General features: G+C 37.6%; 1 protein-coding gene across 2 annotated transcripts; it reads right to left on the bottom strand.

Moving 5' to 3' along the window:
- Positions 1 to 5052: 5052 nt before the first annotated feature.
- Positions 5053 to 27394, bottom strand: LOC117287745 (cilia- and flagella-associated protein 410-like). Of its 2 annotated transcripts, none has more exons than XM_033768249.1 (4): positions 27127 to 27394; positions 23043 to 23193; positions 16318 to 16402; positions 5053 to 9262 (listed from the first exon to the last, which is right to left on the bottom strand). In XM_033768249.1, the coding sequence occupies exons 1-4, from the start codon at positions 27377 to 27379 to the stop codon at positions 9158 to 9160; spliced, it is 594 nt and encodes a 197-aa protein (XP_033624140.1). In that variant the 5' UTR covers positions 27380 to 27394; the 3' UTR covers positions 5053 to 9157. The 2 variants fall into 2 exon arrangements, with proteins under 2 accessions (XP_033624140.1, XP_033624139.1); XM_033768248.1 differs by having other exon boundaries at positions 16318 to 16423.

Raw genomic sequence — 27394 nt, forward strand, 5'->3', positions numbered from 1 at the left:
GGTTTCTCCACCCCAAAAATTGCACAAAATCTTCAAGAATTGGACACCAGTGGGAGGGAGAAACTAACAAGTTTCTTTCAGTCTAATACCCAGAAACCCTGGGAACTCTCTTGTGGGAGGTACACCTGACCCAGGAATGACTGGAAAAATATCCCAGGAGGGAATTAACTTCTTGGTACTCCCCCAGTGATTTCTCTGACATAACCAGAATCCGTTAAGTAAATAACCAGTGATAATCAATCAGTTATTTAACCTGATATCGGGGGCTGATTACTTGACCAGTTGCTACTCAATCGGAGAGTTCTCTCCTTTAAACAGAGTGGGTGTAGACACAATGATAAAAGGAGGGGTATAAAACTTAACATGTAGGGGGGCTTCACATTCATGAAAGGGGTGCTTGAGGGTACATGGAGTTTTTTGTTTCCATTTGATGATTGGATAATTTGTTTGTTTTATCTTCTTCTTTTTTTTTTTAATTTTTTTTTTTTTTTCTGGGGGGGGGGGGGGGGTACCAAGTTACATAAAAACCAAAAATAATTTTACCCTAGCAGAGTCTTTTTCAAAGGCTAAATGACAACACGACAAACATTTGAACAGGTAACTAAGTGCGGTTACATAAAAGTCACGTTTTCAACTCACGTGAGGATTCACCTTATAAAGAATGTGGTTATGAGTTGCTGAAGATATGATTTGAACAGAGGGTTTATATGTAAACACATACCGGGGGTATAAACTAAAACATGGAGGGAACGTACAAAGAACTTTGAAGACAAGATATTATTTTTGTTTTTATTTGATGATTGGATAATGTATTGCTTGTTTTGGGGTGGTTTTTTTTTCGTTTTTTTTTGTGTTTTTGTTTTGCGGAGGGGTGTTTCTTTGTTTCTTTGTTTTTTAGTTTGTTTATTGTTTTTTCTGGGTTTTTTTTTTTGGGGGGGGGGTGATACTTCATAAAAAGTCACATCATTCAAAACAGAGAAGGATTCGCCTCATACAAGATAAGGTAAATGAGGTGGTTGAGTATAAAAGTTTTATTTTGGTGGGGTGCTTAATTTTTGTTACTTTGTTAGGGGGGGGCAGGGTTAAAGCCAAAAATAACATAATTTATTACAAACGGTGGTCTCGTTTTTGAGATATTGCCGAACATCCAAAGCGAATAGTCCACGCGGTAAGAATGAATCCCTTATAGTAACTCACAATCTGAGAAGTGTTACTGCATTAAAACTTATTAAAATGTTGAGAAATAAATCTGCTATCTTTTTACATTAACCACATTACTTCAATGTGAACAGTTTCTCAAAATGCTTATGATACTATCGAAAGCTGCTGTAGGCTTCTAACCAAATGATTTTATTGAAATTAAATTTAAGAGTGATTACCAGATGTATATACCTTCCCTTTAAATATTGCCCCATCAATCCTTATGGGCTGACAAGGTGCAAAGTTCATTGCAACAACCTTGGTACCTCCAGACACTAAAATATCTTTAACATACTTTTTTTGAAAATATTTTTTCAAAACATCAATCACCTGAGATCAGTTTTCTGAGAAAAGTTCTGTGCCTTGAGTTTCATCGCATTTTTTTTTCATTGGAAAAGAATAAATTAAATCACTGTGTGTGTTTTTTTGTGAGTTTTTTTTTTTTCTTTCTTTTTTCGAGGGTGTTTTCTCTGCAAAAAATATTGGACAGAAAGATGATGTTTTGTTATGGGAAAACACACAAGATACTTTCACAAATACCACACAATTATGCAAACAACTATTTTGAAAGTTCTGCATGGCTGTTGGTAATGCGAGATAATGCCAGGTTAAAAAAAAAAGCTGTGTATTTTGAATGAAATAGACCCTCAAACCAGGTGCATTCTACAACCATTGACAAATTTATTCTTCTCTTTCCAACTACAGCTTTTTAACAAATGGGTGTTACGTAAGCTTGGTTGACAATAGTCGCCTTTGGTAAAGAAATGGTTTAATAGCTGTCACGTTTATAAGAGGGGACACAAAAGCAAAATTTAGGAAACAGTACTTGATAGCTTTTTATTACAAATGATCACCACCTCAACAGCAGCATTATTTACAATACAGCCAGTGCATTAGTCAAACAAATGGATTAAGGATATTTATTTTCATTAATGACCATTTCATGGGAGCTGGCAGCGAAATCTTTACATTTTTAAAACATTCAATGCGTACAATTCGTGCAATGTTTTCGTAAAGGGACCTCTGGACACAATTGGTAATTATCAAAGACCAGTATTCTCACTTGATGTCCCCCAACTTATGCATAAAATAACAAACCTATGAACATTTGGGCTCAATTGGTCATCAAAGTTGTAAGAGAAAAATGAATTAAAAACACCCTTGTATTGTTGCACAACTTTGTGTACTTTCAGATGCATAAAGGCTTCTTCAGTCGTAGTTTTTTATTATTTTGAGTGAGAAATTACCTCTTACTCAAAAACTATGTTACTTCAGACGGAACCATTTCTCACAATGTTTTATATTAGCAACAGCTCTCCATTGCTAGTTACCAAGTAAGCTTTTATGCTAACAATTATTTTGAGTAATTACCAATAGTGTCCAGTGCCTTTAAGCATCACTAAGAATACAAAAGACATCTTCTTTTAATTTTCATTATATTTATTTATTTATTTATTTATTTATTTATTTATTTATTTAGTTATTTTTTAACATCAAAGCATTTTAACCTTGTTATCCATAACTGTGCGTCAGAAAAATTAAAATTAATATTTGAGAAACAATCACATATTGAAACCCAAATTTTTATTCCAAAAGCATGTATGAAATGTTCAAACAATAATTAACATTATATGTAGACAATCAGACTGGCTTTAAAAAAAGGGGGCAAGTAATACTAAAATACACTCTCTTGAGGAAGTCTTTGCAATATGATGTACCCCCTCTATCAACAAATTTATACAGTATGTAACTCCCGTTTGCTGCTCACAATACAAATAATGATATACCACAATTTTGCAACAGCGCCCTCTTTGTTCTCATACACAACTGCACCATTTCACAAACTGAAGAAAGTTACAGCTTTTTTTGTGAGGGAGGGGAGGGTGTCAAATTATTTCCTTCTTAGATATTGCAAATAGGGCAAATTCGCACTTCATAACTTGTGTTTAGCTGAACCCACTTAGGGGCAACGTACCATTGCCAAATGATATAGCCAATGCTTGTGCCGAGCATGGTGAACGGCTTTTGATTTCCGGTGTTTGGTAGCAGCACAGGGCCAAGTGGAAGGATCTTAATTTCACTCTTTTTAATTTTTCTAATAATACAGCATGTATTCTCAACTTGTTTTACAGTCTGCCATAACAATTTTCAAACAGTACTTTAAAAAAAATTGTTCCTGTTTTTATTTCAATTGCTATTGGATAATAATAATTGCAAAATAACCATATTATTTTGCCTCAAGACAGAATGTAAATGACAAACAAATTAGAATTTGTGCAGGAAAGCTCAAGTAACCACAGTCTCTCCAATTAGTCAAATGACGGAATGTGCAAATTTAACGTGAAAACTCTATGCATTAATCATTTATAAATAATACATAAATTATCTACTTGTGATTGGTTTGGTGTAAATCAATCAAAGGTGTGAGAGAAGTGGCACAAGAATGGGACTAAAAATTAACTATCTCGAAATTAACATCTAAATAGCGTGGTGTGTTGCTCAGCTAAATCAGTCTACCAGCCAAATACTATGTCAAGAGTGCTGTCTGTAGCTGGTTTCCAATGCGTCATGCTTAACAACAAACTAAGTAAACCAAATTGCTTTGAATTAGAAATGTTCTGGGTCAAAAGTGTAAAGCAACAACAACAAAATTGCTGAGTACAGAAAGTTCATGTTAAGCAAAAACAGGCTATCAGCCAAAATACCATGTAATGTGCACTGTTTGCGCAAGGTTCCCTTACTAAATTTACTAAGTACTATCTTCTTCTTTATAAAAGTTGACCATGCATGTAGTCAAAGGATACCAGCAAAACATGCTTTGTATGGGCTCACCTTTACTTAGCGGAAGAAATTTGACAAGCAATTGTTTCTAATTTTAGGAAATCAGGGTTTCATTTCAACACAGAATTTAAAAGGAAGTAAGGTTTTTGAAACCTCTATGCATTTCAACCACAATATTAACCACTTCCTGTTAACATCAAGTTCATGAATTGGCCCAGTTTCATGGCTCTGCTTACCGCCAAATTCTGTGCTTACGCTCACCTTTCTCCCTTTACGTGCAAGCGCTGAATTTCTGCGCTAGCTGTGTAAGCATAGAATGCCTAGTAACGTTGAGTACGCACGCGCACAAGCCAAACTTCCCTGCTTACCGGTGAAATAAGCTTGATGCAAGCACTGGTTGTTTGCCTATGGTAAGCAGAGCCATGAAATTGGGAACAGGCTTTGTGGAACAGTACCACAAACAAACATTATTTCAAATATCTTTTTAGAATAATTTGTACAACTGAATTAGAAAAAATTCTGGCTCAGACATCCAAATCCGCATTGGATTTAAATTTACATGTACACATAATGTAGAATTGTTAGGAATAAATAAGACGCATTTTAAGGAATCTTTACGGAGGATTTGACGGGTGTTCCTTTTCCAAATAAGTTGTAATACCCCCTAAATGAGGGGTTAAATTAAGCAATCAAATTGGAAGTCTAAATAAAGCATAAAGTGATAGGGTTGGAACTGAACTCCAACTCCTTGGCTAGTAGGAAATCAAGAACTAAATGACTGAGGTTGCCATCAACTTGGTAGTCCAGATTCTGGACATACTTAGTAGCGGGATGCCGCGCGACCCTCTGTGTTGCAGGCGCTTTGCTCACAATTCAGAGACCCCACATTCTTGGCTCATCATCTAGACTGTGTGTTGATGTTGAGCGCGGAGGTGTCTCTCATGTACGAAAACGGTCCAAACACACTGAACTATCAACTTGGAGGCAATTAGGAGGCAACAAACTGAACTACATACAAAAGGGACAGTGTTTCACTCTTTGAGAAAAATTATGTGAATCAATCTTCTTCTCTTTTCATATTTTCTGGAACTGGCTGCTTGTAAATGACATTGTGCAACATTGATGTTATTGATATTATTGTGACAGCCTGTGGTCACGGCTCTAAATCTCATATTAGTTTGATGTAGATGTGCCACCCCCCCCCCCCTTCACCCACATGAACTAAAGTAGGTTGCGAAATTGTAATTCACAAGCCTGACCTCCTAAGGTAAGAAGATGAATAATGAGGTCTTTAAAACTCATTACTTTCTTCTTTCTAAATCTTCTCAAGATTAGAGGGGATAAACAAGGTCCTCCTTAAAATCGTTGTTTGCTAGCGTCATGACTTAATTTTTTTTTTTTTTTTTTTTTAGGAAAAAAAGCAAACCTTAGCAAAAAAGCAATTGTTCTAATATGCGAAAATATTAAAGAGACTTTTTAAGATTTTAGATTGAACAGGAAATTAAAATCCACCTTTTTGTTTACCTTTTTATTCTAGCTTTCGAGAAAGACTCTTCTAGGGTTGAAACCTCACGCCATTGCCTATTTTTTGCTTTTTATTTACCACTGGAAACACTTACTTGATAAAAACAAATGCCACTTTACAGATCAAATACGATATTTGTTCTACTGCGACGTTCGACAGAGTGAAAGATTTATGAAAGACACAACTTGTGAGTAATAGGAAGCTGGTAGTCATTACTTAATAATAATAATAATAATAAACTCATTTGTTAACAGAAGACCACAGACTTTTTTCTAGTGACTCATGAGTTATTGTCAACATATGTCCATTACAAATCAATGTGTAGTCACAGCCGACACATGTCTATCAATCATTTTGTGGTGTTTCAATAAGAGACCACTGAAAAAGAAAAAGAAAACGTCCAGCCATTGAAAGCAGGTGATGGACATAAAATGTATCTATTGTTAGGTCTTTCTGATCTTCCCCACAAGTCAGCGTAACCAAATAACCAGTTGCATGTATTTACCATCCCTCTTTTGTGAATCAAAACAGTTTATAAATGAGTATTTTTTTTGTCAAAATGGCTGCTTTGTGGACACTAACAGGTCTCAGCTAACCACATTTCCTTCGGCTATTATTCTGAAAAAATTCCCTACAGAAATATTTGGGCTTTGTGCTTCACAGAAACCCCCAGATGCACTGAGAGTTGTGGAAACGGGGAAAAGAAAAGCAAAGTAAAGCAAACATCGCCAGGAGACCTCAGCGCACTTCTGAATTTCCGTAATCAATTTCCCCCTCGATGGACCGACTTTGTCCCCCACAGCTGCCCTCTCCGAAAACACAGACCAATAATGAAAACCAACGATCGTACCAGAGAGTGTTGATTCCAACTCAAACACGTGTCAGGAACTCGGGTTACGCTTAAGCCTGAGTGGCGTTGCACTCTTCAATGTGCCTCCTCTCGCCCAAAAAAAGTAAACGCCACGCAGCATCTGAGGGAAAAACTTCCCCGCGGGATTTGTGGAAAAGAGGGGGGTTGGGAAACCTCTCGGAGGCGATTGCTAGCCCTGTGTAAACTGGATTGTGTTACAGATCAGGCTCGCTGCCAAGACCTGTTTGGGGGGGGGGTATTGTTGGTGGCAGTTCTTTATGGCATGACTGACATGACCTAAATTGGAAGCCGAGGATAAATACTGTGTGTACATCCTCGGGCTATCGGGAAAAAGCAAGAATTATGGTATTTTGGACAAATCTGGATCTTCACGCTAGTCAAAAACTTCCGTTAAGTTTGACTCTCCTCGAGGCGTTTTTCAAAGAAAAAAAGAACAACCAAACTGAAATCTTTCAAACAAGACAGAACCTTGCGAGCCTTACAATTGCGCAAAGACATTATTTTAAATGTTGTAGAGCTAAATTCTACTGCAAATTTAAATATCCAATCTCAATAAGCTCCAAATTGTTTGTCAAAAAATATTCTTTAACTATTAATTACACTGAAGGATATCAACATTATAATTATTATTATTTTATTTTATTTTATTTTATTTGAACTCAACAATACCAAATATTACAATACCTTACACAACCTTCACAGTAGAAATATCTCATACTGGATACAGAAACAGTATTTTATACAGTGTCACCTTTCAACAATTTGATATTAAACGTATTTACATCAAGGTGTATTTACAGAGTTATTAAGTGGCCTTGACGGAAAAGAAACTTTTAAGTAACCGTTACACCCAGTTGTGATGGAAAAAACAAGTATTCGTATGACCAAACTGATTTTGCATACAAAAACATCTAAAAGCTTTTAAACCGACTTCACTTGCACAAAAAGAGTGCACTCTGTCAGTGTTATCAATGAAACTTTGTTTCAACTTCAGTTCTTAATTTTTCACAAGTTTTTTCGAAAGAGTTAATCAATGATTTTTACAATCCTAATATACAAAAGCAACTTCAACATTTGTGTGCAAATATTAAAGTGAGGAAGTGTGTTGTGTAGTTTAAAAGAGTTTTCATACCTTTTGTAGATCAAGTTTTTGGCCATGATTTATATCCCTATAAAACACACTGTGAATTACAATAGTTGTAATACAATATACTCGTAGAAGTTTCAGCTTCATTATAAACTCTAAAAAGAGTTATTTCAAAGACATTAGTCTTATTTAAACTTTGCGTAAAGTCTTCTTTTCTTTTCTTAATCTCAGAACAAGAGTCTTAAAAGGACATGTTTTTCTTTCACTCTGGGAATGCAATTTTACTGATTATTAATTAATAAGCAAATTTCTCTATCTTACTCCCAATGTCTCAATGATTTAAGAGGTCGAAATTCATTTGTAAATTCTGCTATATCGTAATTTGTTAAATTCAAATGGCCCTTTACACCGACATATCTCTTTCTAAATACACCTCTACACAATTCAAAACTTTGTTTCCTTTCTTTACAAAGATTTTGACAGCCTTTTTGTAACAAATATATTCATTTGGGAGAGGGTTGAATTTCATATTGATGGTGAAATTATCTTTGCATAGTCATGGGGATTTAAGTAACGTCATATTGGGAGACGTTTTATGCTTTACAAAGTTGTTTAACTTCCTTAACGTACTTTCTAAACTAAAAGTCTGCAAGCTACAAACAAACAGGGGCAAGAATGTTCAATCAAATCAATTTACTATTCCTTTAATTATTTTTGTCATGTACTAAGTTTTTAAAAATGCTAGGATTATGGGTGCCATTTTATTAAAAAATTTATGAAAATGAGAAAATGTTAGCTGAAAGAACGGTAACATAGCATTTCAAAACAGTTGAGGGCATTTCAAAACAGTTTAGGGGATTAAGGAAAACTTGAACCATGGATGGTACTGAAGACAAATGGTATTTTAAATTATACAAATGAAGTGGGGAAAACAGCATGAAATATTCAAAATAGTTTACAACTAAACTTAAATACTGTACATCTCTGGATAGAATTAACCACCATTGACCATAAACATTCTGAAAAACAACATCAGATAGATTAATGGAATTAATTCAAGTGTATTTTTTTTCCACTTAGTCGTGAATGATCTGAGAATAGCACAGGCTTTTACTGCTTAAACCCCGGCAACGAATCCCCACTTCCCCATGGCAGAATCAGTAAACGGCAGAAGAAAAAAACAATCAACTTGAACTCCACTTATATGGGAAATGTGGAGGGGGGTAAATTTGGTGGTTTCTCCGTCCAGAGTTGGTGCACTCGGGGCCCCTTCAATCTACCGACAGGGACACGGGTTATTTATTTCAATTTATATGCACACATCCGATAGAGTACACGTCCAAAGCTTCAGATTGGTCTTCTCTTTCTTTATGCACAAACTCCCAGTTGACTCAAGGCGAATACAACACACGACGTACCGAGAGAAAAAATATATCGCGGAATTCGAAGAACACGGCCCTAGCATCACGTTGTGTATTGATTGTCGGTTGTAATTGCATGCCGCTTCGAGCGCCACCGGAGGTTGCGTTATCTCAGCGCAAAGGAGTTTTCTATATATGGACGTCAAGGCGATCCCGTTGTCTCCTGCGTGTCTGGGGTGCTCCTTCCTTGAGGGGGGTCTCGAGGGGGTTCTCATAGGGGGGTTGGTAGAGCTGTACACGGAGGGGGTGGGAGGGGGACTGGGGTCGGTAGATCATAATGACTCAAGGCGATCCTTGCATGCGTTGGCTACTACCTCTAGGGTGTCGTGATCAAGCTCCTTGATGAGTGTTAACACCGCGGTCAGGATGTTGGCATTCTGGAAGACAAGAAGAAGGAAATGGACGGGGGGGTGAGGAGAGGGTTAGCATGTATTTGTGTAACCAATGAGAGAATTTAAACAAAATAATCTTGGTGGATGTGCAGAAAATGAACGTGATGATTGGTTAGAAACTTAAAATGCAATGATGACTTGGGGTTAGTTTAAAGGGTATTGAAGTTAGAGACTTTAAAAGCAAAAATTAGTTTTGATACTTAATCAGCATTAAGGAAAATATAATTGTAAAAAGCTATCAGACTTTGTCTTACTTTTAATATTTCAATATTTTTCTTTTAAACAATGAACTATTGTTAGCAGTTATATTTGCATCAAAAACAAATTAAATCTTAAACAACTGATAACTCAAACGCAACAAAAAATAAGTTGATTTAACAACAAGCAGTGTATGGTTGTTAGTGTTAAAACTCAATGTAGAGAGGTATTTACACATGCAAACCTGTAACAAAGGTACCAAATTGGGTGAAGATACCCATTTTGGAAAGTGTGTACAAAACCCAGGGGAGCTGCTGCCACAAAGAGAACGAACCAAAAAAGAGGGACAATTATGAGGTCCCCGATTGCAGGTATTTACAAACTTGCGAGTGTTTCTGAAAATATTTTGTTCGCACTTGAAATTCATTTGCATAAAATAAAACAAGCTGATTTGTACGTGTTTTACAAATTATTAAATGGTGCTTAAGTTATATCAAACGTCAACATGGTGTGCGGCACTATTAGTTCTTTCCCTCAGTATTTTGATTCTGATAACCCAAGCACCAACATTCATGTTTGACTCTAAATCAAAAATAACTCCTGATAAGAACTTTAGAGCATCATGCCTGCTCTTCACAATTTCAAATTCCACAGTGAATATGAAAGGTCACAGACAATGTCCATAAACCGTGGTCCTTTCTCTGTGTATCTACATGTACCATGAAAGTTGCAGCTTAAAAGGCAGTGGACACTTTGGTAATTACTCAAAATAATTATTGGCATAAAACCTCACTTGGTAACGAGTAATGGGAGGAGGTTGATAGTATAAAACATTGTGTGAAACGGCTCCCTCTGAAGTGACATAGTTTAAGTAATTTTCCACGAATTTGATTTCAAGACCTCAAGTTTAGAATTTGAGGTCTCGAAATCAAGCATCTGAGAGCACACCACTTCGTGTCACAAGGGTGTTTTTTTCTTTCATAGTTATCTCGCAACTCCGATGACCAATCGAGCTCAAATTTTCACAAGTTTGTTATTTAATGCATATGTTGAGATACACCAAGTGAGAAGACTGGATTTTGACAATTACCAATAGTGTCCATTGTCTTTAATCTGTTGTGTGAGTGCCGAGAAAATAGTGAAAACCAAGCATATACTAGCTGCAGTAGGCTTCTAAACCAAACGTTTTTATCAACATTTATTTTTTAAGAGTGACTACTAAACAACACATACACCTTCCCTTTAAAAAAAAATCGACCAACAAAAGAAACCTCCCGGAAACATTCCCAAAACAGCTCTCCCTAGCCTTCCCTTTGAAGGTACTGATAAAACAAAACGGATGTTTTTAGTCCTACAAGGATGTTGATGGTGTCGGAAAGTTTCTCAAAAAACTTCATACCATCAAAAGCTTCTGTAGGCTTCTAAACCAAAAGTTTATATCGCCATTAATTTTAAGAGAGTGATTACCAAATGTACAGTTTCTCTTTAAAATAAAACGACCGGCTCAACAAAACAAAAACTCCCGTAAACAATCCCAAAAGAGCTCTCCCTTCGCGGCCGGGATGTACGTACTCATAAAAACCCCAGATGTTTTTAGTCCTACAAGGATGTTTATGATGTTGAAAATGTTTCTCATAAAAAGCTTCATACCATGGGAAGCTGGCCCTGTAGGCTTATTAACCAAACGCTTTGACTGTCATTAGTTTTAAGGGTGATTCAAACGTATACCTTCCCTTTAAAATAAAATAACCAGCTCAACAAAACAAAACCTCCCGGGGAACAATCGAAAACAGCTCTCCTTTGCGGCAGGGTTGTAGGTACTGATAAAAAAAACGTATGTTTTTAGTCCTACAAGGATGTTGATGATGTCGGAAATCGTTTCTCAAAATGCTATATACTGTTAAAAGCTACTGTGTAGTCTTCTCAACCAAAAATGTTAAGAGAGTGATTACCAAACGAACACTATCTCTTTAAAAAATAAAACGACCAGCTCAACAAAACAAAACCTCCCCAGGAATGTTCCAAAAACAGCTCTCCCTTCGCGGCAGGGATGTACGTACTCATAAAAAAAACAGATGTTTTTAGTCCTACAAGGATGTTGATAATGTCAGAAATGTTTCTCAAAATGCTATATACTATTAAAAACTACTGTAGTCTTCTCAACCAAACTTTTTAAGAGAGTGATTACCAAACGAACACTATCTCTTAAAAAAAAAAAAAAACTACCAGCTCAACAAAACAAAACCTCCCCAGGAATGTTAAAAAAACAGCTCTCCCTTCGCGCGGCAGGGTTGTAGTACTGATAAAAAGCGGATGTTTTAGTCCTACAAGGATGTTGATGATGTCGATAAATGGGGGTAGTCTGAGCACCTGTTGAGAGGTGGGACTTGACTCTCCATCGTCGCCGACGAGGCGTCCCAACGAAACATGCTACATCTTACACGATTGAAACAAGCTGTGGTGATTTTTTGTTTACATTCAATTCAAATCAATTATTTATGACTTGTTTGTGAGGAATGGCGTGGAAAACACTCTTCATTTAAATTTTGAGAGGCAGTCGTCTGTTTTCTTGACGCTCTGTGCTAAAGTGGTTTTCAGAAAACTAAAATTTGAATATAAATACAAATTTTTGAAGCCGTTTCTCTTTTTATTCATGGAATAAAGACGAGGTTAACTTGACCTTTAAAAAAAATGTCAATATATTATCTGTAAACAATTCAACCATACCCAGACATGGGCATAATTTAGTAGAAAGTTGTGTTGACTGTTCTAAACTTCATATTTTTTATTATTTTTCTTATTTTTAAATATGGGCGAGGCAAAGAAAACAATTATTAATCTTAATTTGTATTTCAATTAAAAAAAAAAATCTTTGAAAACAAATTTTGTGGAGAAAAAAAAACACATAGCTAATAAAACAACAGCCTTGATAATTCCTAATGGTCCTAAAACAGATATACATAAGATCAAAGACAAAAAAAATTACCAAGAGAAGAAGAAATGTATAGCTTGATACTTTGATACCGTCTTGATATGCCTAATGCAAATTTGACGACGACGAGAGGATGCGTCACAATTAGTGGAAAGTACACGGACAGAGAAGGACCACGACCAAAGTACAGAGCCATTGTTCGAAAAATCACCTGATACAAAATCCCAAAACCCTTGGGGCCGTGGCTGAATGAAGAAGATCTTTCATTATTTTTTGTTCCTTGCAGAAAATAAACTCCGTTCTGTGAATTAAATTTAAGCGTGTTTGCTCAAAAAGGATGAACGACTGCAGTAAACTGAAAATTGCTTGTAAAGCCATTTGATGACTCATCCTTTAACTTTATCCATTTTTTATTTCTTTCATTGTTATTATTTCCTCGCTCCTTTTATAGTAATATTACTGTAATTTTGTTTTCTTTTCTTCTAGCTTTTTTCAGTTTTATGGTTTTAAAAGGATCAGGCGGAGGGGATATTATTAAAGATAATACTCTTTTGACTATCACACATTTACTTTATGAATCATACACAATAATTATTATTTTATTTGAGTGGGGTTTTTCTTCTTCTTCGCCTTCATGGTTTGAAAAGGATCAGGCTGGGAGATTGAAAGAAAACACTCTATTGACTTTCATCCATTTGATGTGAGTCACAGAATAATATTTAAAACTGTATAGTATAGAAACACTAGGTATTGCCGTCTAAACATTTTTAATAAAGATTTACACGAAAATAAACCACTCAATACAAGAACATAATGGCACCATAATAAGGATCCACAATGCTTCAGACAAGGTAAGGTTCAATGATGTTTCCTCTTTTCCTTATTCTCTTTTATTTTCTTATTTTTCTCTTTATCCAGGGGTAATTAGAGTCTGTCAACAAGAAACTCTGACACTGGGATCCACATTTTAGGAGGTATGTTTAAATAGAGGCATTTCCCTTATTTCGATACCCCCAAGGAGTTGCAGATTTTAGAGTTTTTTTTTTTTTTAAGGGAAGTAGATCAGAGAGATCTGGGGAAAAAAACATTCACCAAGCAGGCATTAAAAAAGTCTGAATTTAGTTTAAAGTCTGAAAGTCTGAAGTTAAGATTTTCAGTGCAAAGTGAGTTTGGTTATTTGTACAAGTTTATATCATTAAGATTTTGTCATTTTTTGTTAAAAGTTTTTGGAACAATCTGTGATGAGAAAGGGGTGAGCCCTGGACTTGTTTTCCAACAGTACGCTCTGGTCGTCTTTAGGAGAAGAATTTAACCCAAAGTTTTTAACCTCAGATTCAAATTTATATACAAATATTTTTTTTAACATGGTTAAAGCGCTCTAAATTGGATCAAAAATAAAAATATCAAACATTCTTGGAGGTAAAAGCCAATACATGATCTTACAAACTAACACAACTGGACCAAGAAGGCCAGAAGGCTAACAAAATATAGGTCACAGTTTACATTCAACATGGCCATAAATAAAGAGAACGCCCGACACCCATAATTACACTGTGTTAAAACAATTCAGCGGGAGAGCTGATTCAGAGTCTGTCTCTTCCGCTCTAAGCAAACAAATTGCTACACGGTTTACTTGGCAAAGAGCTATTAATCTTTCATACCCAGTAGTCGGTTTACTCAACCAGAAAAACCTATCGCTCATACTGATGAATTTAGTCCCGATAGTCTGTTGACTTTGTTTGTTTAAAAGTGAAGGGACAAAAAAAGTGGTTTCATATTATTACATTACAGGCCTGTATGCTTCCTTTTTGAAAGGGCAAGGGCACCTAGGCATTTTCTCCTTGGTAAAGGGCACCCTATGGGGAGATAGTAAGTTTCTACTGGAGCATTTCAAGGGGCAAGGAGGCCTTTTATGATGTACAGCTGATACATACTTATTCAAAATATTTATGATAGGTTTGTTTATTTGGTGAATCGGGTTGGTTCAGAGATTTCTTTTTTAACCTCTACATGTATGCCCCCAAATGCAAGAAAGTTAACTTACGATTATTTTTTTCTTCATAGAATTTTTTTTTTTTTTTTTCCAATTTATTTTTTTACTTCTTCTTTTTACAAAAAAAGGGTGGGGTGGCGGTGTGGGTCGTACCCCAGGAATTTCTTTGGGGTTATTTCCTCGATTTAAGTTTGATAGTGAGAAAAAGGGCTTCAGAGGTTTTTACAGACAAAAACACAACCAAACAGGAAAGCTCAAACAGTTGTAACTCCCAAAATCTGTGCGCTTGTTACTTCATGGGAAGATTAAAGTCGTTTCAATTGGCAGAGTTCTGAAATAATTCCCAGGCCTGCTTAATAGATCATACTGATGCAATGCAGTACAAACACACTCGACCTAGTTCTCACATCCGCAGAGTATCTACATGCATTTAGACACATTTAAAACCAATTATGGCACCCAGGGTCAAAGTTTAACTCATGATTATACGGAATGTATGATGTCCAACACATAGCTGAAAGGCAAAACTATTTACAATAACAGTCTTGCTTGAAATCCATGGAAAGCCTTTTTCCACATGAATTCAGAACTTCTTTAAAATCTTGAAGTTTTTTTTTTTATTAATGAAATCTCATCTTGATAGAGCAGACTATAAAGCATATGACATCATAAATTGATAATAACCCTTTCATGCACCACTTATTTTTGTGATAAATTGATCATATGGGCATATTAACAATTTATTTTACAAAAAAATGTACAAAAAACAACAGATCACAATAGTGCCCTCAAGAGCCCTCTTTCAAATTTTGATAATCTGTGTGGCCATGCGACCTTTATTTTTCATTCTACGAAAATTGTTCTGAAGTGACATAAACCGTCTGCTAGCGACCGTTTGGCGCACGAAAGAGTTAAAAACAGAAGACAGAGATTTGACCATTACGTTACTTCTGCTGCCATCCTCCACAATTCTCCTTAAAGTGCATTCAGCAATTATCAGATCACATCATTTAGCAATAGTAATCCACTCTAGGTAATTGCAAATACACACGCGGCTCTATCTATGTAGCTGTTAATGACGGCTCTAGAAATGAGAACAGGTGGCCATGCTGGATGTGATGATCATACTCCACATTGGAGTCCTTGTGCGGACAGCGGGGCAGATGTTTGGCACCTAATTTATCTTATAAACATGACTCCTTCATTTCTTTTCCCCATTGCGTGCTGATTACCACAATAATGACCATTGGAGTGTGAAAAGAAGTGGATGTATTGATATACCATACGGGGGCCATTTAGCAACACCTCCCCCACGCAATACGGCACTTGCCCAGTAAAGGCCGAGTCGGCACTGTTCGACAATTTGAATGCAAACAAAATCATGGAAAGACAAATCTCAGTTTGAAGCATAGTGTTTAAAGGGGGGGGGAAATACATATTTGATTTATCTATTTTATTATTTTTACTTATGAAGAGTTTATCACACCCTTCCTATAGTTTCAATTAAATCTGACTATAAAGATAATTATTCATTACTTTCGATGGTTATGAAGTTCAAGTTTGGTGAAAATAATGAGACACGTTCTGCATTTTTATGCAGCTTCCCACGTCAAGCTTATTTTGATTGTGACAACAAAAATAAGCCAATGGTTATTCCTTATGCTTGAATGCATTTCAGTAAGAGTATTTATCTAGGGAAGTGGCACTGGTGCGAACTTAATAATAAGTAAGGTTTCTGATTGATTTGTTCCCTTCCTTTTTCTTTTGGAATAAAAAAAACCCAGAATCTTTAAATTCAATTGGATCCAAGTACATACATAAAAAAAGAGAAAAGGGGCAAACATTTTTTTAGAGGGTGTAGTTGGGGCAGGAGATTTGCTTCAATCACAGGGGAAAAGGCAATCAAATGGTACTTACTCTTCCTTTACTTGTACTTCTGTGTTTAGCTGGCGAGAGTTTGTCAACTGGCAGAGGTTTCAAACCGAGCTCCTCTCGTATTTTGCTGCAAAAAGGAACATAAACACTACGTATTGTTAAAATCTTGTCAAAAGGGAAAACAATTGCTCAAACGCTATTGCCAAGTGTAAGACCTTTGTAACCAAGTAACAATTTAACAAGGTGCTGTGGGGAAATCTGCAGACAAATGTACATACCTGGGCAAAAAAAAAACAGGGCGAGCCCCTTCTGTTAAAGATAATGTATTGGGTTCTTTTATGTGCATTACACAACACACAGGACCTAAGGTTTTACATAGCAGCTGAAGGACAATGCAAGAATGGTATAAAGTGTCTTGCTTTTAGGACATTTAGGGTCAAGAGCGGGACGCGAACCTACCCTCTGCTGTTCAGAACACCAGAGCTTGACTCCAGCATGCCTGAATGCTCATCCTTGACACGCCACATTGCTAGTGGGTGTGGTTCTGGTTTGGATGTGTAAGCACAAAATTTCCTCAAGCAGGATGTCAACGTGCCTGCGCTTGTGGCTAGATGCGCAGGTCTCCATCTGTTGGGTCTGAAGAGAAAACCCACACAGTCTGAACTGCACCATTAACAGCCCTGGCCCGGTAAAATCCAATTGTCATGACAGTTAAATCAATCAGTGGCAATTTACTGTTTCAAGAGTGACCCCGAGACTGGAGCAGAGAAAGCATGGTCCTGTGGAGAGACACTTGAAGATGCATTGTGTGTCTCCTTTAACCCAATGAGAGGACGTAACCAGTTGGATTCAACCATGATCTAACCTGGCCAAAAGAGCACTTATAATGTCTTATATGCAATGCAGATGACTCACATTGCAGTCTAACTAAACATCGTTTTTAAAGCCTTTTTTCAGGGACAAAACTGGTAATAGACTAATTTTGTAGTTTTATTTGGCACGCACAGATCTGCCTGCCATTTTAACCCTCAAAAAGCGCTTGTCGTGTTTTTTTTTTTTTGGGGGGGGGGGTTAGGGGGGGAGGTTAACTCAGCATTAGGGTTCTTCCACTAAACACAAGTCAATGTATCGAGACAGCATGTAGGAATTGCAAGCTGATACACCCCAAAACAAATCACATTTAAATTTAAGATAAAATTCATAAAATTCTTACAAAGAACACCATTAATAAATGCTCCAGATTGACCTGTAGAGTTTTTAAAAACCAAACATAAATAATATGGTAAGTCAAAACATATTGCGAACACTTCGTTTCAACTAAGCCAACTTCAACCTAAGTTGCAAAATTTTGATCCAGAATATCTCACAGTTTGCGAAAAAAAACTTGGGGAGAAATTTGAACCTTATTCCTTGGAACTGCAAAATGTACGCATATCTGCTGTTGTAAAAAAAATATAAACAGTAAAAAGGGTTTCAGTTTAACTCCAGCGTCTAATTTAGTCTTCTGCGAGAGAACGTATTTACCCACCCTTTGTTTCTGATCCTAGCGTACACAATTTTAACAACCAATTAGTTTTCAGTCTACCCTTCACCAAGTACAATAAACAAGCAGATTATGCTCCGTGCAAAAATTATGATAATCATAATTACAGGCGCTTGCAAACGGTACTCTATGTAATAACAATAAAAACAAGGGAGAGAACCAAATGCATCAATAAAATTAAAATATACTTCAAACAATTTCAAGATCCTCATAAAATTTAGCGAGCCATCCAGTTTAAAATATTTATATAAACAAACGAACAGTAAATAAATAAAGTGCATTCACTCAATAGCAGTCCCCCTTTTAATCTTTGCATTAAGTATACCCTACCAGCTCAAACACAAAATTCAATTAAAATTATTGTAGCCGTGGGACATAATTGGGAAAAGCAAACAACCATTATCAGTACCACTGACTTGTGCATATTTTTTGTTCACTCACTCTCTCTTGTTTATACACCTATTGGCATTGGGTGTCTAGCCTTATTTTTAATTTTTGTGAGTTCTTTTTTTTTTTTTGGGGGGGGGGGGGTGTTAATCTCTGCCTTTTGTTTTTCCTTCTCTCTCTCTCTCTCTCTCGTTTTTTTTTTGTTGGCTACAGATCTTTATTTACTCAGGATTACAACGGAAAATCACCAAGTACGTGTTTTGACAAGGAGTGGTGGTGGCTGAGGCTGAAGACACACACCAGAGCCAGAGGGGAAAAAAGTGGAACGATGACGACAACGACGCAAGAAGAGAGCAAGCAGATGGAGATGATGAGGAGTGGGAGATGAAGTGTGTGGTGAAGGTGGATCATCTATTGTAATGACTAATGGATAAAGACACGCGTCTCACTGCTAAATTACCTACGCTGTGATAATAATGCGTTGCACGATTCAAACACCAGTGTCGCTGGAAACCAAAATGAAAATAATATTCAATTTAGGGGGTTGTGGGGGAATCTTGTTAAGAAAACCCCCCTGTTCCTTAACCTCTACCGGAGGGGACGTAGGGTTTTCGAGACTCGATTATATTCCTATAGGAGACAAGAAGAGGGGGGAAAGATGGGGTGAAATTAGCAGGCCTCTGGAGTGCTGAGACACAATAACTAGCAATCAAGGGAAGGCGTGGTGGGGCATAGTTTGGCTGGAGCTGCCTTGTTCATCATCAACACCTCGGGTGTTGATGGAGGGGGGTGTGTGTTGATAACGATCAGAGGTCTTTTGTTGTCTTGTAGACGGCCTGTGGGTCCCAGATCGGTGATTCAGACGGGGAGTGGCCAATCGGACAGAAGTCAAAACAGCCACGGGCGATTGGTTAATAACGCAGCGTGCCTAGCTTGATTCCGTCCAATCAGAAGTGCGTTACACATCATTCAGGAATTAAATACGTTATCGTGTAAAAGGTGAAAAGTTCCTTTCCCCTAAAAAAACGAACTCCGTTCCATAATGTTTTTTTCGCACAACATTCAATCAATGAACGCATTCACCAACATCTACTTTTTGTCATTGAAGTCTACCTCCCATTGGTTAAACCAAATCTCTGCCTGAAACTAAAATCTGATCATTCTTCTACAGTTTCTAAACTTCTCCTTTTTCTAATCAACATCATCAGCCATTTTAACCCGTACTTGTCATGCACTATTCATTCAAGTAATAAATTGATCATAATGGACACATTAATTGTTTTGTTTTTTTTAGTTTTTTTTTTTAGATGAATCAGCGTAGGCCTTTGTCTCCATTAGCTTGTCAATGTTGCACAGGAACTCTCAGTGGACATCCCTAAATGGTTCTGTAATGTACATTCCCCCTTGAGAGCTCCATTCAACAACATTAAAAACCCAAGCTTTACTGTAATCACTCCATCTTTGGTAAAACTGTTTGCAGTGTACTTTCAGAGTAGGGACCAACGAGTGCTTTTTCATGGAGATTACTTCTGTTTGAGTGGGTTTTTGACAATTAGTGGTTGACGGAATCATAGAGTGGTCGTTTTTGTGGTGTATGATGTCATTCACCTCCACGTCAATGATCTGATTGGTTGAACTGGGCAATAATCTTCTGCCTGGACCAATCAGGGCCAATCATAGCACACAAAATTATGCTTAACAAAATAAGGTTACACTACCTTGTCACATGTACAAATTGTGACTGGTATCTGGCTCATTTCTGCTCACCAGAAAATTGTTAAGCAATTTTCTCTGCTAAAGCAGCTCTATGAAATTGGGCCGCGGTCTTTGACCTTTTAAAAGTTTCCCAAATTTACTTTTACAAGAATTCCCAAATGGAAATGCCTGTTGCGAAATGAAAAGATGAACCTCCATGCCTGCCACTGTGCACTTTAAGCATAACACCTGTGTTCTGTTACAGTACACTCACAATAATGCAACAAGCGTCTTGTTTCACCTGGCCAACAAAAAGCAGACAGGACACAGTTAGCTAGCTGAAGGATTCATGAGGTGTTAAGCTTGAATACTTTTTAATTTTCCCACACTATCGAACAGAGTTCTAAATATAGCTACATCCAATCAGCAATAACCTTGTCCTCGGATGACTTTCACCCGATTGGTCATTCAGGGACAATCTTCTAGGAAACAAACCAATCAGCTGTGAGAGATTCATTTGACAGCATCCAATCAGCAATGCCACTCTCTTTGCCAATATATTTGGACATGATTGGTCAGATGAGCAAGTAACTCTACTCAGAAGGGAACAGCCAGAGCTCACTTGCAAAATTTCGTCTTTTGACCTGGAGTGAACATATCTCCATCCGATTGGCCGATTGATACCAATCTTCAACTAGGAACAAACCAATCAAATATCAGGAGTTTCAGTAAAACATGGTATGTTTGAAATAAAGACAACTTCTTGAAACACAGACCTCTTACTTTGAGTGATGGATCGTGATCTGATTGGTCTATTGGGCAATACTCGACTCAGCAACAGCCAATCAGGAGTGACTTCGTTCACTGGCACAAACCAACCACTTATGAAATTCTGCAAGCACAAACCACACCTTCCAATCTGATTGGTCAACTGGTCTACCTCATAGACTGTGAGTGGTGGAATAAACTGATCAACATTTATGATCAATGTTTTGGTCAGTATGCTCTGAAGACAATAAAAGCATACTGATAGAAACGTTCTCAGAACCAACATTACTCAACTAAGTACCACCAGCCAACCAACAATGACCTTTCTCATTTTCAAGTATCGTCATATTTTGATTGGTCAATAGTACAATGTTCTCCTTAGTGAGCAGCCAATCGGCATTGACCTCATTGACTAGCTACTACTACTACTACTACTAGGCAGGCAGGTGTTTCCTTGGGGGGGGGGGGGACACACACCTAGAGAATGATTGAGTTAAGTCTAGAGAGCACTAGACAATGCCTTGCATGATTCTTGTCCAATGGAGCTACGACTCCAAGCCTTGTTAAGTCCAAGCCACAAATACCCTCTGGGCTCTATGCCTCTGTATTACTCATAAACTCATGATTGCCGCTCGGCCAATAAAGTGCAATAACTTCATTTCACTGCTGCTGCGACAATTTTTTTCTAATCATTTTACAATCTCACCTCCTTCTCTTTTTACTTTTCATAGACCAAGGGCATCAACATGATGCTCTAGCTTATATTATATCTCCTCTTTTTTTTTTTTTTTTTTTTTTGGCAATCTCAAGAATATTAGTGGGAAATCCTTGGGTCAATTTAAGTGGTGAATCATACCGGAATACAAGGAATAAATCAGCATAAATGAGATTACTATTGCCCAGGAGCTAAGACCAGTCACCATACTTACATGTACAAGCGCAAATAAGGAGTGAATCAATATGCAGGGTGCAATACAAATGCAAATAGAGGATGGGGAGACAAAATAATACTTTGCGTAACGACAAATGGAAAAATAAACAAAATCAAAACAATTCCAAACACGTTTGAAATGAGACAGACAGGTGTCAGATTCGTAAATGTCAATTGGACGAAAAGGCCATTCATTTGCAATTACATTACATATCAATAGGTGACAAGATTCAATGGCATCGTTCAATCTACACTGCTCCCTCTCAAAAATTTACAACCCCCCCCCCCCCAAATAAATTTCATCAAGAAGGACTTAACCTCAGGCCTGTATGTACTTCATTTTTTAAAAAGGCAAGGGCACCAAGGCATTTTTTCCTTGGTAAAGGGCACCCTATGAGGCAATTGAAAATTTCTACCGGAGCATTTCAAGGGCCCCAAGGCAACAGACCAGGGGCAATGACACAACCTCGGGCCTGTATGCTACGTTTTTGAAAGGACAAGGGCACCAAGTCTAGCATTTTCTCCTTGGTAAAGGCCACCCTATGAGGACATTTCTACCGGAGCATTTTAAGGGCACCAAGGCAATGACCAGAGGGCACGGAGGCAATCGCCTTCGCTGCCTCCGTGAAGTATCAGACTCGACCTTAGCTTTTCTTTCAATACAGAAACAAGTATGTCTTTTGACTCGTACCCTGACACTTCCAGTGACAGTCACAAGCATCAACTGAGGTGAAAAGCATCACGTTGTACACTTCAACAACTCATACTAAACGCTGGTACACAAACACTTCCACTCTGCGAGACAAAATAAATTAGTTGTCCCATCAACAATTTCATCTTCTTTCTTTCCTCCTTGTCATCAGACGAGCAGGGTGGACAACCTCGTCAATTTTACTGTGGGTGTGAGAATAGTGCACTGTGAGGGTCAGGGGAGGAGCTTTGATGTGGACAATGCTGGTGGTAGTGGTGGTGGCACAAGAAGAGGGTTTCCAGTATAAAAAAAAACGTAATTTTTGCAGAGGTAAGAGCTTCATTACCTCCATTTTCCTTATCTGGGAAATTTTTTTTTGCAAAGCAAAATATTTAGACTAAACTTGTTTTGTGCACTTGTGAATGCTAACATCAGGTAGCAAATAGTTGAATTTCGAGGAAGCAACTGATCATGTTTGCTATATTAAAGGGAAATCGTTCACTACATCTAGTTCTTGTGATGCAGTACAAAATAATGGTTTGTTTCCCAATTCTGAGCATACATGTAGCCCACAGGTAGTTTTTTACAAACAATTGCACATAGCCTGCGTCCCCTCCCCCCTCACCCCTCCAGAACCCTTATCTAAAGTGGCCTCTCTTAGGGCGCTTCATGAAGGACACTCTTCATAAAAAAAATTTAAAAAAGGAAGGGGGAGGAGAACAACTCCATTTCCTCATGAAACATTGTCTTACTTTGTTTCATCTAGGCTGATCTCCACCGAGCTGTCCCTCATGTCCTTATCCTTGGCGATGTGTCCGTTGGCCTGCCATCTTAGCGAGGCGATGGGAGGCGGCAAGTCATCCCCGTGCTCCATCGCTCTGTTGACCTCATCATTTGTCACCACTGAAAAACAGAAAGAATTGTTCAATAGAAGAGATTAAATTCGCATTTATTTTTGCATTTATGGTTGTATTTTAAGTATAGTTTAGTTCAACATTTCGTTTGTCACCACTGGAACACAAAAACAGATACAAATTGATCCATAGAAAAGATTAAATTTGCATTTATTTTTGTGGTTGTATTTTAAAGTATTATTAAAGATAACCTGTGGTCAACAGAAGAGATTAAGTTTACATTTATTTTTGTGGTTGTAATTTGAATAGTGTTTTGAAGACCAGACCAAGAAAATCTTAAAATAAAATCAAAAGATAATTGTGTTGAACTTTTCACCATATATTCCCTGGCTCAGTAATTTATTTGTCACCACTGGAAAACAAAAACTAAAAATTGATCAATAGTTTGTGTTGTTGTATTTCAGTATTATTTAGATGACCTATAATCAACAGAAGATATTAAATTTACATTTATTTTTGTGGTTGTATTTTAAAGTGTTATTTTGATGACCTGACCGAGATACTCCTGAATACAAAAATCTGGTAATGCGTTAAACTTTCCACAACAGTATATGTTATATTCCTTGACCCAGCAATTCATTTGCCACCACTGGATAACAAAAACCAAAAACTGATCAATAGAAAAGATTAAATTCGCATTTATTTTTGCGGTTGTATTTTAAGTACTGTTTTGATGACTTGACCAAGACAATCTTGAACTTAAAAAAAAAAGATAACGTTGCGTCAACCCTTCCAATTGCAGGATATCTTTATTCTCATCATTCTCTTGGCCCAGTAATTCATTGAGGTATTATTTTCCCTTGTGTACATTTGTGTAAAATTTAAACCGGTCACCCCAAGCACACATACCAATATTTGACTACTGTCTGCCAATTTCAAGAATCCCTACTATACAAATTCCAATTATTTTAAGAGTCATTAAGTCTTTAAAAACAGAAAATAAGATTTCCCAGTAGAGGGAAACCCATTCCAGGTATCAAAATTTCCCGCTTGATCAGAGCCTTTAGTAACTTCACCGGTATGCGACAGAAACCCCAAAGCAGTACAATTCCAGCAGTCAAGGTTTTTTTTATTTATTTGTTATTAAAAGATCTAGCCGACTAAAGTATTTACAACTGGTGTCATGCAGCCTGCATGTCCAATCACATGTTGAAACACTTTTGAATGGATTCAGATACTTTAAAAAATGTGCCATGTTAAAGTCTCTCAAACATAATAAAATAAATTTAAAAACATTCAAAGACAGACTTTCAACTTATTTACATTGTCATCCTCCCAAATGATTTTCTGTTATTTCCATTTTATCAGATATTTGGTCAACGATTCACACTGGCGAAAAAGCACGACGAAGTCGTTTCTTTATTTCAAAACGGATGACGCATCCATCTTTAAGTGCACGGCACTATCACGATTGGTCATAAATTTGCAACTTACGACTGATTACACGAATTAGATACACTCCTCCGTGGGAGCAGTGTTCAGACAATTCTTCGGCAAGCTCGTTGAGAAAATTAAGAAGGAGAAAAGAAAAAAGAAAAAACGACGAATCTACAGTCACTTCATCCCCTTGAAAAAGGGTCACCCGGCGATTATCTAGCATTAGGACTAATATGATTGTATCGTCGCGCACCGAGATTTGAATTTACATTACTCCTGGGATAGCGTCTCGTTGCCCAACAGGTTCACGCAAGTTCACTACCTGGACGCCTCCCTGCATTTATTTTACATTCTTAATCAGGAACATTTGTAGATCCATCCCTACCCCCACTTCACTCCGTCCTAGGACAACCTCGAGTCAGTGAATCATGAAAGGGTGCTATCCTAGGTAGTGCTACCCCACCTAGTGCAGACGGTGGGATGGGAGGTGTGAGGCCGATCAAACTCCTTCCGCGTTTTAAAATGCACACGTGGCGCCAAGACGGCCACTGATGCAAAAGATATTTGTACCGTTGAGTAATCTCCTTAGATGGGGAAAGAAGATGTTTCCTGTTTCCCGCATCCTCTCCTTTCTTCGTTATTATTTGTCCCTTCTTACCCCCTAATTTTTCTTTCTCCCCTCCTGTCAAGGAAGACACAACGAGGTGGGATGACTCAATGATGTGCCAAGTGAAGTAAAAGAGGGCACTGGCGGCTTGTTCTTCAACCTTAACTTCCTTCTTTTCTTTTTTTTTACTTAGCATTATGATATGCCCTCGGGTATACAACTACACCTTTGAGATGAAAATCAACAACGTCCAGGTAGGAATGCTCGCATGGGGGCATGATTACACCCGTAGCTCAATAACAATTTATTTTCCAGTCTTAATTTACAAAATAGAGGGTGTCCCAAAGTGGGGGGGGGGGGGGCTTTTTTCCATTTGGATTCTCCACCTCTGACAAAAAATATACAAGTTCTATGAGGCTGATGATGTGGTGCAAAGGGACAAGTGTCAACTATCCACCAGTCTTTCATTACTACCTGATAAACCTTCATGCCATTTGAATTCCACACATTTCTTGATTCTTAGATTGGCAATACAGATTAACCAATGCGGAATGAAGGAATGCATTATTTCTTAGTAGAATGTGTGTTATGAGACCAGAAATCAGGCTTAAAGAGATGAAGTATTTTTGTTTGTACAAATGTACCACAACAGTATGGGTATCAGTGCTGAGAAGATGGTACTCTGGCGGAAAAAGTCAAACTTGATGTTCCGCCACTCAATTACAACCATGATAACCAAACAGGCTGCAAGGGTAAACTACATACAGTCTGACTCCTTTATGGGTTTGACTAGAATCGGTGATCCTTATTGCTTTTTGCAAACAGGGCACAAGACAAAGATGGGGTTTCATGATGAAGGTTTGAAAAAAAAGTATACATTCTTTTGCTTATACATGAATATACCTTTTGCCAGGGTTTACCCTTAAAGACATTTTCAGTGACTAGTCAGCAGGACCACTTAGCTAATCATTTTACATGTACATGTACTTGTCCATCGGCTTTTTCACTTGTCCGTATTTCATATTAAATAGGGACGCTTTCCGACACTGAACTGGCCAGCCGGACCACTTGGATTGAATTTTGACGGGTCCTTGGGTGTTTTAACTACCACTAGGCAAACGGACAACTGTTGAAGAATGCATTTTTTATTTGTTTACAGTTAGCAATTCTATGAAATGTAAATAGCACAGTAATCATATAACATCTACCGTTAAAGCAGCTCTATGCAATTGGGCCCTGTGGATGAGACGATTATACATGCCATTAACCAAATTCAAAATGGCTTCTGTCTAAACATTGTTCTTTACAACCCAAGAGGAGAGTTGTGACTGAAGCAGCAGACACATTCTCCAAACTGGCGACACATCAGCCATGGCATGGGGTCTTATAAACCACAGGGTCGGTATTTGGATTTGAAGTCCATTCTCTTTTCTTTTCTTTTCCCCACAAGCTCGGTCATGCAGCCTGGAGTATTTTCCCAGAATATCATTTTTAGTTTTTACATCTGGATAGCTTTCAATACTCAATGCTGACTCTGATATCAAAATTCAATTTAATTGATTTTTAAATTGTTTGTATGCATCCAGAAGCAACTTCCTGGAATTGATATTCAGGGCCCTACATGTACATCATAGAGCCGCTAAAGCAGAAAACTGTGCTTCAAAATGTTCTGCTGAGTAAAAAACGAGCAGGAAACCACCAGAAACAGATCATTTGAAATGATGTTTCGGCTGGTTTCTTAATCTGGTAAGCATGATTTTAATGTGCTTAGCTACTTTGGCTGGTTTCCTTACTCCGGTAATCAAAATTTTAATGTGCTTAGCTACTTTTGTGGTGCTTAAATAGATCTTTGTGACAGATTGATGAGGCATCAAGCAATCACATCCACTAGTTACCGAATAATCTCAAAGAATTCAAATAAAAGAAACAAATACTCACTACTATTGTCAAGTTTCTGTAAGTTTGGTAGCATCCTCAAGACGGAGAGTCTGTAGTTGTCTCCGGCCGCACACGGGTTGTCGGCCAGCCATAACACCCTGAGCTTCCTCAGATTCCTCAGGTACCAGATCTCTGACAGGTCCCCGATGCAATTCTTACGGATGTAGAGCTCCACCAGGTTGGGACAGTGAGCGAAGTCTTCCAGCGTGGTGATGCTGTTCACACTGAGATTGATGACCTCGATAGTGGGCATCTGACGGAAAATGGA

This window comes from Asterias rubens, chromosome 3 (assembly GCF_902459465.1).
Source record: "Asterias rubens chromosome 3, eAstRub1.3, whole genome shotgun sequence".
Taxonomy (NCBI): domain Eukaryota; kingdom Metazoa; phylum Echinodermata; class Asteroidea; order Forcipulatida; family Asteriidae; genus Asterias; species Asterias rubens.